This window comes from Seriola aureovittata, chromosome 22 (genome assembly GCF_021018895.1).
Source record: "Seriola aureovittata isolate HTS-2021-v1 ecotype China chromosome 22, ASM2101889v1, whole genome shotgun sequence".
Classification (NCBI taxonomy): domain Eukaryota; kingdom Metazoa; phylum Chordata; class Actinopteri; order Carangiformes; family Carangidae; genus Seriola; species Seriola aureovittata.
In genome coordinates, this window is record NC_079385.1 from 1,484,974 (window position 1) to 1,500,336 (window position 15,363).

The 15,363-nt window shown below is 40.0% G+C and overlaps 1 protein-coding gene across 1 annotated transcript; it reads right to left on the reverse strand.

The window, feature by feature from the left end:
* Positions 1–661: 661 nt before the first annotated feature.
* ldhba (lactate dehydrogenase Ba) lies at positions 662–12,402 on the reverse strand. Its single transcript, XM_056367946.1, has 8 exons — positions 12,242–12,402; positions 7,144–7,280; positions 6,351–6,468; positions 5,744–5,917; positions 5,479–5,652; positions 4,227–4,344; positions 3,060–3,183; positions 662–1,594 (listed from the first exon to the last, which is right to left on the reverse strand). Exons 2-8 carry the CDS (start codon positions 7,270–7,272, stop codon positions 1,427–1,429), a joined length of 1,005 nt encoding a protein of 334 aa, XP_056223921.1. The 5' UTR covers positions 7,273–7,280; positions 12,242–12,402; the 3' UTR covers positions 662–1,426.
* Between the last annotated feature and the right edge of the window lie 2,961 nt (positions 12,403–15,363).

The window sequence follows — 15,363 nt, forward strand, 5'->3', positions numbered from 1 at the left end:
TTATCTTTATTCTATTGATTCTTACCATAAATATTTTGATGAGCTAAACATTTTCATAAAAACATTTATAGCAGTATGTAATAGAATGGATATAGATACAGAAATACATCATTTATATTTTAATGTGATTCTTAAGAATTCTTAATTATGTTCTTATTATAACAATTTAAAAAAATTATGAACACGATTTTCATCATAGTCAAGCTTAATAATACATCTGTGAAATCTTTACTATCCATTAAAAAAACTCAAAATTCTATAAGTTATCCACATTTTAGAAACAAGATTTTAAACCTGAATTGATGAGACTGAACAGTTTTATAATCTCCGCATATGTTTTTAATTCTCCTTCTGTGTTATTTCTATTACAATTTTGTAATTTTATTTTTTTTAATTTAAATTGTATTGTAAATTCTTTTCAGACCATCTGTTCATTTTTGTTTTATTTTTTGTTAAGGTCTCTCTTGAAAATGAGATTTTCTATCTCACTGAGATTCAATCAGATTGATTAAGCCTGAGTGGTACGTGCTCCACCAGGTGAACGACACAAAGCATTTTCATTCTGAAGTTGTTGGTGTAAATCTCCTTCATTAATCATTCAGAAAAAAGCACCATGAATAGTAATTTTTTATAAAAAATAAAACGCTCACAGACACACAACTCCCTTCATGAGGTTCCGTTTATTAAATTAGACGTTACTCTTTCCAAAACAGTTTCCAACACAAGGTCACAGTCAGAAAATGATGCTTAAAAAAACACAACTGGAGCTGGATGAAACCACTCCTCCTCTTTCACTCCATCTCCCTTTACCAACACCAAGAAAACCAGAGGGGAAGAAAAAAAGCACCTTCACAATCACATTGTCAGCTAAACCTGTGTTGACCTAAGAGTGCAGTCACTGTGTGCTGTACCACGTTCGGATGAAGGCAGTTGGATTATTAGGGTCTTACTCTAGACGTTAAGGGTCTTTCTCTCAGTGATTCCCTGCAGGGATTTAAGTGAACGACTTGGTACAGGAAGTGCTGAAGGAGGACTTTGACACTTAAGGCTTTTTGAGGGTTGTGTTTGATCCTGATCTAAACAGCTGAAACACAAGAATCCATACAGAGCACATGACAGAGGTCAGTTTACATCTCCTAACACAAACACAGGGACACAGAAACTTCAGTCTACGAGCTGTTTGGGAGGAAAATTAGCATTTTTTAAAGGAGCATACGAGTGTTTCGATTTTTCAGGTGTCAGGTGACTGACTCAGCACTGATATGAAAATAGCCATGTCAGGTCTGACGACAACGTTCAAGAAAAACACTGGTATCATCCTTTAAAATGTGAGCGACACAATCTAAGAGAGAGGGACAGTATAAAAGGAGTGTGTGAATGTCTCAGGCCTCTGCATCAATGGTGTGCACTACGTGTGCAGGTGTGTTCAAATGTCCTTCAGGTCCTTCTGGATGCCCCACAGTGTGTCGGCACTCTTCTTCAGCTGGCCCACCTCAGCGTCTGTCAGGGTCATGTTGACCACGCTGCTCACACCGTTACTGTTCAGCACGCAGGGCAGAGACAAGAAGACCTCCTCACCGATACCATACATGTCCTGAGGAAACAAACACACACACACACACACACACAGTTAAGTGAGGATGAAGCTCTGAGAAACACACAAAAGTTAACACAATATAGACATGCACTGTATGTAGGCGATTAAAGTGTTTATGTTTAGAGAAATATTTATTAATAAGTAAGCTGAGAGGATGGATATCAACACCTCTACAAATATCTATAATTGGTAATTAATATGCTTCTTTGTTTGCACATGACACAATCAGGATTTAGGAGGCGGGGTTACATACTGGAACTATTTCTTGACAAACAAAAGTTGATTCAGATCTGCCAGAACTCCTGTGCTGTGTCTGTGTGTGTGTGTGCAGGTTCTGATTTACAATCAGTGAGCACAGGTTTTATTTTGGTATCTATGCAGGAACAATAGTGCCAAACCTGGAAACAAGACTTCAGGAAGCTGCAAACAGTCACTTTAGCCAGCTGTTGTTTTTCAAGAACAAGTTCTAGCATGTAAAACCACAAATTGTCAAACTGACGGATAAAACAAATAGAGCTGTGAACTTAACCAAGAAGTATCAAACCGACATTTAGAACCTCTCAACAACTTTTCTTGGTTAATTCAGTTAATCTCCCTACACACAGTTTGCCTCGGATGTGGCCATGAATACGTGAATGTTGGATTTCCTTCCATTATAAACCTTATTAAAGTTCTAATCTGTAACTTTTCCTCATTAAAATGTCTAAAAACAACTAAACTTATGTTCTATATGTTGTTGAGTTGAGTTCTTACATTATCCCAAATGATATTTCCCATAATGTTGAATTATTCCTTTAGAAAAACAGGTGTAGTACACAGGGACAAGCACCCTGCTTTAACATACGAGCCATAGGACTGCTATTTAAAACAAATGGTAGTGGAGTAATGGAGGCAACTATGTAAGACAACAATGATCTTTATTCCTGATCATTTTTGATAAATGAATAAATCTGATTAATCTGATGTAAGTGTTTTTAAATCCTGTAATACAAAGATAAATATAACAATAATAAAAACTGACATAAAGCCCCTATTTGTCTAATACTCATGTGATTCTAGCATCTTTCAAATTACTTTTAGATTTAGTTCATAGACAAATAAGACTTTCTCAGCAAGTACTTGTTCCGTACATGTGTTTAGCACCTTCATTCTCGGTGTCAGAGAAAACAAAGAGTGGTTATGGCAGAGGAGAATGGATGAAGGTCATGTGATAACAAGTCCAAAAATAATCACACAACCATGGCTTCCATAAGCAGCAGCTACTTTATTTAGGCTGTGGGCTGAGTGCAAGGAGAGGTTAGCCTCTCTCCCAGGGCCCAGATGACTCCATATTCATTGTTTATAATCTGCAAATTTTTTTAGGAATAAACACTAAAGCACATAAAAATAAGGCATTACTAACTGTGTGTGTGTGTGTGTGTGTGTGTGTGTGTGTGTGTGTGTGTGTGTGTGTGTGTCTGACCTTGACCATGGTGGAGACAGGATGTACTCTGCTCATGTTCTTGATGATGCTCTCAGTCAGGTCAGCCACACTCAGGCCAATGGCCCAGTTGGTGTATCCCTTCAGCTTGATCACCTCGTAGGCGCTGAGACACAACATAGTGCCTTGTTAACATAATATTTTGACACTGTTGACCTGCTATGAACTGGCAAACTTGCTTGCCTCAAACCCCCCCACCCCACCCCCCCACCCCCCCAATGCAGGGTATCAAAAAGATATTGAGATCAGCAGTGAAGCCAAGACTTAATTTACACCTGTAAGTCTAAAATAAGCCTGGAAGACTCTAACAAATCTTTCAAAGAAGATGCAATACAGTGTTACAGACAATATTAGTTCTAAACAAAGTGTTACATTAACTGAAGCACCAGAACAACACAGGCCTGAAGTGCTAATGCCAAGCTTTACACAGCTACATGAACTCTTGTACAGTAGATTATTTAACAGATGAGGGCCAGCCAATGATGAGCTACTGTACAGTCAGAGATTTGATTAGAATACATAGAAAGATAGATATCAATAACTGAGGTCCTGTTCAGACCTGCGTTAACATCATCTTCAGTGATCTGATCAGCAGTGCTCAGCTGTAAGTGCGTCAGTTCACACCTGGATTTAAAATGTGTCTTGTGATCGGATCAAACTTCCTGCTTTATATGTAAATAAACAAGTATGTGTTGTTGTTTTTAGCCAATCAGACAGACAGGTTTGTTGTCGATGTGTTTGTGTGTGTGTGAGTGAGTATGAGTGCCACATGTGGCCCATACAACCTCTGAATGTGGTCTGAGTCATTGGATTTCAAGTGCATCCACAATGTGTCTCGGGTGTGTTCACACCTGAATTTAGAGCTGACCACTGGTGATCAGATCACCTGAGACGGATGATTGTGTAGCCGGGAATAACTGAAGTGTGGACCGACAGGCTGAATCATTTCCTGTCATGGGGTCACTGAGGCTCCGTCACCTGGACTAGATCCTGCCTCGGAGGCTCTGGGTGTTTAGGAAGCCGGAAGGCTGTGAGCATAAAGGCTTCTGCTGCGTCATGTAGACATTAAACATTTATAAAGCTCGATCCAAACTGTTTTGTTATCTGGTCTACTTCTCCCTCTCACACAGTCACTTTCACACAGCCTACCTGTCCACAACAGCCTTGTGTGTGGCCTTCCACTGTTCTTTATCAGCATCAGTGCCAATCTCAGGGTTCAGCTTCTGCAGGTTGACTCCAGCCACATTTGCACCGCTCCACACAGGCACTAGAGAAAAAACACACACACACACACACAGTTTAAAATGTGTGTCCCTCCACAAACTGTTTGATCTTGATGTTATACTTATATACATAAGTGTATATAATATAAAAGCTCAGTTGAACATTAATGGGTTTGGGGTGTTCGTTTTTCCTTCTATCTTGTTAATTTTGTATTTAAATATAATGATTGTTTGGTTGATGTGTTATGTTTTCTTTTGTTTTCTTTTCATTTAAGGTAGATCTTTTTGTATAACATTGTTCTTGTATTTACACTGCACTTTGTACTTTGTATGTTTTATTTGCCACAATGCAACGTGTAATGCTTTACAAGATTACAATTAGGTTACTGATTCAGACACTTTTAAACACTTTTTAAATCATAAATAAACAATTAAAAATGAGTTTTAACACAGTTTTCATACATTGATGCAGGCTCACTTTTTGGCAAGATTAAGTTAATGCTGACTACTCATTAATCTTACTAATGAGTCACTACCATTTATAACTGGTAAAAGGAGCCTTATAGAAACTCATTAATAAATGATTATGTGTTTAACCCTTTACAATAAGATCACTTTTGCGGCTGCTGAGAGCATGTCAAGGTAAACAACACTGCCAAGGCCTCCGAGGATGAATCTAGTCATGTGATATGATCATGTGATCTGCCATAATTTGATCTGCCAGATGAAACTTTCTGAACATTAAGATGCTGACGGTGGTTCATTGATAATAACTGAACAAACGTGATGAAGCAGCAGGTACAAACGCTGATGATGGAGAAAACAAAGAAAGCTCAGTAACTAATGAGATATGAGGCTGAACAGTACAGATACATGTGGGCTCACTATTTGGCAAGCAACAGGTCACTGTTGCCCTTTTTGTCTAATGTGTTATAACAGCTTATAAATGATTAGTGTTAACAAGCTGATTAATAAACTATATAAACGTATAAACCCTTCATAAATCCTTTATAAGGGCAGACTGATTGTAACGTGGTACCAAGCCAATAAACAAATTTAGGGGAATGTGTCGAATATGTTTACTCACTTTCTGAGTGCAGCTTCAACAGGAAAAAAGCACCCATGATATCTGACAAATGTTCCTTTGTTTGTTAAGTGTTTTCTCTGTGTGTACCCACCGCTGGTGTCTCCGTGCTCGCCCAGCACCCAGCCGTTGAAGGAGCTAGCGTGGATGCCGAGGCGCTCAGCCATCATGTAACGGAAGCGGGCTGAGTCCAAGTTGGTGCCGCTGCCAATGACACGGTGCTTGGGCAGACCGCTCAGCTTCCAGGTGACATAGGTCAGCACATCAACTGTGGAGGGTGTGATGTTGATAAGTAGTATACGCAAACACACACACGCAAACACACCGAGAGATGATCATGTGTGTATTAGTGTATTCACCAGGGTTGGAGACCACGATGAGCGTGCAGTTGGGGCTGTGCTTGATGATCTGGGGGATTATGGCCTTGAAGACGTTGACGTTCCTCTGCACCAGGTTGAGGCGGCTCTCACCCTCCTGCTGACGAACACCGGCTGTCACGACGACCAGGCGGGAGTTGGCTGTCACTGCGTAGTCTGAAGGAGACGGAGAAAAGGACGATTTATATACTTTATTATCATTTTATCATTGCTTTTTAATGTACGGTATGTATATAAGAATAAATTACATAACTGAGTAGCTCACTTTGATGCACATTAGCCTCAGGCAGTTAGTGAGTGAAGCTAGCATTCACTCTTCTGAGGTTGGAGGTTACACTCCCACTGGGGCCATTTGAAATAAAACTGTAATCACTCATGGCCTCAGATAACAGAAGTACTCACTGCTCTCACACTGACACACACTGTTTAATAATTCCACAATCAATGTTCCTGCTGTTATCAGCTGATTTCACACTGGAGATCTCTTACAGCTGTGGATACAGACAGGTGAACTCAGCTCAGCTGTGAGACTGAATCAAGACAGTTCAGATCTGATGAGTGATATTTAGAGAAGTCAGAATTTCCTGACCTTTGTCAGCCACTATCTTGGAGGTCTTGAGAAAGAGGCTGCCGTGCTGCAGGTCCATCATCTCTCCTTTCAGACGATCCTCCATCACATCCACAAGAGCCAGCTCATCACACAGGTCCTGACCAGAGGAGGAGGAAGAGGGTGATTTATTTATTGATCACACACACACACACACACACACACACACACACACACACACACACACACACACACACACACACACATAAATACATACTGTATACATGCAGGTTAAGTTGACTGGTGATTCTTAATTGATTCTTAATAGTCTGAAGGTGTGAATGTGAGTGTCAGTGGTTGTCTGTCTGTATGTGTAAACCCTGTGATAATAATAATAATAATAATATAATAATAATAATAATAATAAATGTGTAAATTTGCCTTTGCCTTCACAGGCTGGTTAAAGCACACCAATGTGACACACAAACAATAAATATACAATAATAAAATTAGCACAACGAACAACAATAACAGACATGATCCCAGTGTGAATGCTAAACTGACAACTCCTGTTATGAATCAGATTTTACGAAATAGAAATATATTTATACATCTGTAAGGATACAGTGAACATACATGAAAATGATGCTACACTTTGAACTATATGGCCATACATGTGTCTTCTGGATATTGGATATTAGTGAGAGTACTCCACATTGACATGTATATTATATAAACTTAATTGATGCATATGACCATGTATCAGATTTTTGTATGGGTTTCTATTTTTCTAATTATTCTCATGTAATAAAACTCATGCTGATCTGTTTCTTACCCGCAGCAGGATGCTGACGGCGCAGGCCATGCCCACCTGGCCCACCCCGACCACCGTCACTTTGTTCCTGGGAGGCTCGGCGGGGCCGCTGGCCAGAGGGCTGATCAACTTCTGCAGAACTGAGGACATGATGACGGCTGCAGGGAGACACAGAGAGGACATGTCCTGGTGAGCAGGTCCAACGGCACAGGAATGAAACATCTGTCTAAACTAGTCATTTACTGTCAGATGCGGCCTCCGAGACTTGTTCTTCACACCAGAAACAGCATGTAAACTGTAAAACACTGTCCTTATGAAGGGTGAACAGTTGATTCATTTTAAAATAGTTGACTACATACATATTTCCACAAACATTAACACAAGTATAAAACATGTGAATGAAGAGTAGGCCTTCAACTAATTATTACTGCCATCATCCGTGGACCAATTTTTCAATTAATCGATTCATGGTTATAAAATCATCCATAAAATGGCTTAAAATAAAAAAATGTCTGCCATAAGTTCTCACACCTGAAGGTGCTGTCTTCAAATGTATCGTTTTGAGTTAGTTATACAGTTACAAAACCCAAACAAGTTTACTGATATAAACCATAGAAAAGACACAAATCTTCACAATAAAGAAGATGAAGGAAGAAAATATGTGACTTGTTATTATTATTATTATTATTATTATTATTAATAATAATAATAATAATAATAATTCATCAGTTATCAAAACTGATGAAGATTATTTACATCTACTCGAATAATTGATGAATCAATTTCACAATCTCTGACAAATGGTTGACCGTGTACAAATATCCACAAACACAAAAATAATGAGCAGGAGCTGCAACAATTATTTTCATTATCAATTCATCTACTGTATTTGGTTTAAAATGAAGCATTAACTGATTATCAGAACTATCAGGTATTCACTTCCTTTCAATCGACTTACTGATTATTTGTTTCAACAATGAGGACCAGAGGTGGTTTTTCCAAATAAAGCATATATTCTACACACTGTAACACACATAGTCCTCGGTCCAAGAGTAAATAATAGTCTACAACCAACAACCAACAACACAACCATGGTTACAACACTTACAGGAGGAGGCACGGATGGGCATCAAAAAGAAAGACATGGTGACAGAGGCCAAGTGCAGGAACCAAACCCAGAAATCAACGACTGACTGACTGACACCAGTGTCCAGTTTAAATACTGAGGTTTTATCAGGAGTGTCAGTGTCATCATTTTCCTCACTTTGAGTAACAGCATTATCACTGCTCCAGCATGAACACAAAGTAGTTTGAGCATCATGCTAATCTGTACATACATGATGTGTTTGTGTTATCATGTCCATTGTCATACCCATCTCTACAGCAGCTTGAGTAGTGAATGTGTAAAACTGACTTATCATCGCTGATGTTCTGAAATAGGATGGTTGATTCACAGTCTCACACTTATCACAAGAATGTGGAGTTCTTCATATACGCCTGATGTTGCATGAGGCTTAATAAAACTACTAGCAGTAAGTGGGAACTGAAAAATTATATTGATATCACTAATACAGCATCTGCACACAGATGCACAAAAAAAATCACTCTATATGTTGTATTACAAAACATCCAGCTTTTGTCTTAAGTATTTCAGTTTGGGGTGTTTAGTTCTGAGTCAGACCAGGTCCAAGTTCTGTTCAGTCTCACTGGGTCCTGTTTTGCCGCCCCTGGTTTCAGGTCCTTGTGTCAATATGTGGATTTTAGCAGCTCTGGTCACATGGTGCAATATCAATCATCACAGAAGGAAAATTTGGTTTTTGAGGCTGACGTTGAGCTGAACTGTGAAGTGCTGGAAAAATGATAAAGACTGTGTTACATGAAGATGTCTGACTTACAGGCATATTTTCTTAAGTTGCCCCAAAGGCACAAAGCCATCAGGAAAAAGAGATTGAGAAGTGAAGGACATTTACATTTGTTCATAAGTGAAGGAGATTCTATAAGGAAGTGTACCAAAGGTTCATACTAAGAGCTAGATAGACATGTTAGGGTGTTAAGAGGTGTTAGGAGAGGAGTTGCTCTCTGAAGAGATGAGGCTCCTGCTCTGAGAGTGTTCAGCAGCTTGTTCCACCATCAGGGAACCACAGACCAGAACAGTCTGGACTGAGACTGTCTTGTGTGCAGGATGGTGATGACAAACCACATTCCTCGGAAAGCGTAAGCAAGCAAGCAAAGTTTATCGGTATGGCCCCGTTCCCAGAGACTAGTCACAAAGTGCTTGACAACCAAAATGAATAAAATCAAATGAAAATATTAAAACCAAATCATCAAATAAAAGTAAAAGTAAAAACACCGGATGAAATATACGAGAGGAAAAACAGGACACTGGTTAAAAGTATGAAATACCACATGCTACCTAAAAGCTTGTCTGAACAGAAAGTTTTCAGTTGCTTTTTAAAAGAGTCCACAGAGTCCAAGGCGCTCAGATTTAGTCAGAGAGAGCTTCTGAACTGTTGACTGGAAGGCGCCATCACCCCGGATCTTAAAGTGTGTTTGTGGTACGCTTAGAAGACCCAGGGTGGAAGACCTAAGAGCCCGGCTTGTGGTGTGGGGTTGAAGGAGAACTGCGGTGTTATTCTGGGTTCATGCAGAGCTCTAAAAGTGATCAAAGACCAGACGGGCTGCTGCATTCTGGGCCATCTGTAAGGGTTTCACCGTGCACAAAGGAAGGTCCAACAGAAGAGCACTGCTATAGTCCAAGTGAGAGATAACCACGGTCTGGACCAAGAGCTTGGTGGAGTGCTGAGTCAGTTAAGACCTGATTTTCCGATGTTGTATAGAGCGAAGAGACCAGGAGACAGATGATCATGGTCAGAGAAGGAGAGCTGGCCGTCAAACATGACATCAGGTTTCTCATGTCCTTGGCTGGGATAAGGGATCACTATTAACTAATTGTTGTTTAACAACTGGTGTAGGAATAACTGTAATAAGGGCACAAGAACAGAACTGAGATATGCCGCAGCAGAACATGTGACCCCCCACCAAGAGTGGACCAAGAGGAACAACATGACACTTTGAAAAACATCAGTTTGAAATCAAAATGATTAATGCTTAATAATGAAACCAATAACTTCCTATATAAGCCAAGATCAAATGATATGCTTCAATCAATACAAACAAACTATTTTTATTGTCTGGCGTCATTTGTCCGTAGAGTCAGAGCCCTGCCCTGCTACTTAATTTTCTTAAACAGCAAAATAACACAAAAATAACTGAAATGGATGCAAATATTAGTAGTTTTTTCACAGGAACTTATGATGTTAATCAGCTGGTTTCAAACAGCTGATAAACAACAACATTTAGCAGAAAGAAAATAGCACAACCCCAGTTTCAGGCCACAATGGATGAAACTCAACATCAATAAATTAGGTTTGGGTGACAAGATATCAATACATTCACTACTCAATGTATGATCAATATCATACAGCTACATTTTGCCAGTGTGTTCTTACTTAACAATTATGTCTATGTTTTTCTACACACAAAGATTTCTGGCTTCATCAAAGTATCACAAGTTCACTTCAGTGTTACACTTCCTCATAAAGAGCACGGCTCTTGTGGTTTTCTGTCAACTGGTTTCAATATCAACAGCAAGGCAGACATTTAGGTCCAGAGACTAAAAATGATTTCAGGGAAAACACAAAAACATCTGAACTGAGTTGACAGCACAATCTGCATGAGTCAAACACAAGCAACAGATTTCATTTCATATCAAGGTCTGATTAAAAACAACAAAAGGAGGTGCTGTTCACAAAAAAATAGACAGCGTCACACTGAAACCAGAGCTAACCCAACACAATGTCATAAAACTGTGCTGAGAGGAAAATCATAAAAAATTGTTAGATATAATGAATCATTTACAAAAACAAGAGCCTTAGATAGAGGGATATATATATATGCCTATTGTGAGTAATAAAATGAATTGATTAAACCACTTGATTAGGACACAGTTCTCAGGTTGGGGTACCACTGACCTTCACTATCACCATTCATAAAGAACAAAAGCCCTGTAAGCTCATGTTGTCCTGTCGTATTTAGCCTGTGGGGACAGGCTGCCAACAAGTTAAGATATCAGCTCATAACAAGGTCAAATGGACACTAGAAACAGGCGGTGGAGGGGAGGTGGTTTGTCCATGAGGAGACACACCTCATGGCTTTATATGGGCTACAGCTAACTGGCACTTATTCAGGGAAAAGATAGAGCTGCTGAAAAGCACAATGCCCCATTTTAGCCTCATAGAATCAGTCACTGTTACAGCCTTACTGAAGACAGGACTAAGTTCCTGTTCGTCTGTTACTGACTGAATTATTGCAGTAAGCTGATATGGTGAGGCTCTTGTCCTGTTCAATGGTTTTAGTGGAGCTGACTCGTTATGTAACAGCGTGGGCCTGAGCCCTGCAGTCGCCCTTCATTTTGATGATGCTGAGACACAGTGAGAAGAGTGAACTCAACTCAACGTAAAACCGACAGGAAACGTTGAAATTGTTGTGAACACATCTTAATTACCGCGTGAGAAAAGAGCTCCTACAGGGGAAGAAGTTCAAGTTCACCGCGAGTTCATTGTTTCCTGTCTGTGTTCAAATACACAACATGGCTACAAACACACGGTCCATCCTCAATGTCAAGTGCTCCACACTAAAATGTGGCCGTTAGTACAAAGACGTCGAGTTCAAGTGTAAAACAATAGACGTAGTTTAATGAGCTACAGCAGCTGCACTTTGCACTGTTGTACAGTTAGCCTGTTACTGACTGTTACTGACTGTAATAGGCTGAAATAATACAAATTTCACACGTAATAAATACAATTTAAAAAATCATAATATTGCCAGATAGCTTTTCTTTCTAGCTCTTTCTGTCTAAACTGACGGAAAACATTCATACAACCCGCCACGTTGTGTCAAGCGGTTGAATTATTTTCAGTTAAACTTCGCATACATTAACAATGGATTCCTTCAGCGGGTGGTCGAACTGAGCATCCATTGCTGCTGAGGCGCTGGGCACGCATCATGTCCGACCCCCCGCCCTGAAGAAAAACAACCACAAAAACAGGCAAATACTCACATTTTTTTTTACAGATGGTTCCTAACGGCTGATACTCGTTATCTGGTCTGGTTGCTGACAGGGAGATAGACAGACGGCTCTGGTGTGGAGCGGAGCGGGCGACAGTGAGGAGGAGGAGGAGGAGGAAGAGGAGGAGGAGGAGGAGGAGGTGAATGGATTTCCACCGTGACCAGCCTGGTTCACGTGTAAGGAGGGGTGCAGAGCAGGGTGCCGAGCTGCCTGCGTGGTATTTATGTTCCCGCCTGTCAGCAATGGAAGACTGGAAATATGAAGGGTTGGCTGAATTTGTTTTCCCCTCTCTATATTTATAAAGACATTTCTGAGGAGAGTGTGGACTCTCAGTCAAGCAGCAGCATGTGGACTAAACCAACAAGTGATGATATTATTATTGACATAGTCCCTCTTTGAATAGAATTTGAACGCATTATACAGCATTATATATATACATGCAGGAAAGTGCACATCAGACTATAAGCATCATGTGTGGATGCTTAAGTGTAATTACAAGTGCTCCACAGTATGTTACCTCTGCTGGGAGCTTCAGATTTGACCCACATGCATCCTCTTAAGCCACATAACGCTCCGTATGTGTATTGTATATATTATAATAGATATATTATATATAATAATATATGCAGTATCACTGTCATATTCTCATATAGTTGTAAAGGATCATGTAAAGGAGTTGAATACATCTTCTACCACTGATCCAGACACCTAATCTTGATCATGAGACCCAGTTCCATCTCTAACATCTCAGTAGAATTTTAACCAGATAGTCACAGAGGCAGTTTCCTTCACTGTAAACTCCACAGGTCAGTTTACACCTTATCTGGGTGGACCCGGACACAGATGGACTTTCACCTGTAAATTAAACATTAATTATGCTTCAAGGAGCGTGTTATTGTAGCGGATAAAATATTTATCTCAACCGAGTCGTGCACTTTGTCCAGTCTGCAGAATCATGTGGTTTAGCTTTGACCTACATTATATTATGGGAATGGGTCAGGGTTAATTTACCACCTCTGATACTTTTCACCCTCTGCAGGATGATATCAGCTAGGTTAGTGGGATAAAAGCCCAAGAAGAATAACACAAGATGCATGTGAGCTCCTTGTGCACGAGTTCACTGTGAATGCTCATTGTTCATTCAGTACAGAGGAAAGTCTCATACCACTCTTTACTGCAGTGGGCGGTGACCGTACATGTAAACAATGTCCTCCTCCTCAGCGTCATCTCTTCCTGCGAAGGTTTTCTAGGATGTTTACTTTGCTCTATCATAATGAAGCAGGTTCAGTCACCACTGTGCTTCGTTGTTTAGTGATCAGACAAGGTTCGTCCCCAGTGTTTTATGGGTCCAACAGTCACTGCGTCACAGAGAAAAAGAGGAAGTCTGTGAACAGAGACACGATATTTGACCCTGCTGTGCCACTTCTCTTCCTTCCTCCCTCCCTGCTTCACTCTTCATTAAGGTTAAAGAATTTCACCTTTATTTATTCACAAATGATCCTCAGCAGGAGACAAGACGTCCTTTGATTTTATGTGTTGCAGAACAAAATATTAACATGTTTAATTTTCAGAAATTTGTTCGTTTTTTGCACTGAACTCACTATATGCTGCAACTATAGAAATGATGGTGGGCCATACATATGAACATGTTATTCCCTGCACCCCCGCCCTACTGATGCTGCACACATGTCACACATGACGATGATGATGATGATGATGATGATGATGATGATGATGATGATGGCAGTGGTGATACAGGCTGGTACCCAATAGGATGCTGCAGTCGTGCCTTTCTCTTCATCCAATGGGATGAGAGGATGCTGTTCCCTTAAAGGCACCCACTCAGCTGCTTTGAGGGCCAATGTGTGTGTGTGTGTGTGTGTGTGTGTGTGTGTGTGTGTGTGTGTGTGTGTGTGTGTGTGTTTGAGGGCTAGAGAAGTCATAGCATGTGAGGAGTGAGGAGAGTGAGGAAGGGATTAGATTGGCCGGTGGGAGAAGGCGGGGCTAACATGCTGTTACATAACACACAGCCCCCCTGCAGCCAACTCTCTCTTTCTCTCAGTCTGTCAGTGTTCCCTGCTCTGTTTCTGCATCTGTGACATGCAAACATCCTCAGTGGTTTCACATATTTCTACAGTGCTCTGTATAAACAGTCCTCATGTTTGTCTTAGTGATGAGTTAACAGGCTGATTCATCCCCAAAGCTGCTGGGCTGGTTCAAAGAAGGAACAGGGCTTCTTGGGGTGAAAAAAACAGAATAAGACACAGTAGGTTGTGGCTGCAACCAATATGGCTGCCGATATTTTCAAGCCCAGGTCAATTGTAGGGACATTACTGTCCTTTTGCACAGGTGTAGAGCACAAGCACATTCTGTCTGTCATTGAAAGACAGGAGCAGAGAGAGAAAAATGTCATTAAAGGGAAGCAACACAGAGAACTTTCAGGTCACACACATCTATCTATCTATCTATCTATCTATCTATCTATCTATCTATCTATCTATCTATCTATCTATCTATCTATCTATCTATCTATCTATCTATCTATCTATCTATCTATCTATCTATCAATATGTAAACTAAAACATGTTTCTGTATGCCTATTCTTTTTTTATATATATAATTGGGACTGTTATATTTCCCCATAACTTTTGATTTAATTGTACCTCATGTTATTCCCAAACCAGTTAATATACAGTATTTCATTCTCATTGTGACCATAACCTTTATCCAATCAGGCCTTTTCCCTTGATATAAGGTCACTCCAGAATCAGTTACTGATATACTGTTTGTTTCCTTATTTTTCTGTGGGAACTTCCAAACCAATCATGATGTCTGTTCCTGTATAAACAAAAACAACCAGTAAAAATATGAAATTGTGATGCTTCTGTTGAATTATTTGGTTGCATTGTGTCTGCCCTTTGTAAAGCATCTGATTTTGATAAGTGCTGTAAAAACTACATCATTATTAAGATCAATAAAGATGAGTAACTTTGATGGGAAGGATCAGCTGCCTCTCTCTGTGCAGCACCTTTGCAAAGCTGCACATCACAACCAGCTTGTGTTTCTTTTATTGTAGATAGTAAACATTCCTTCATTGAGCTTGGTCATCAGCA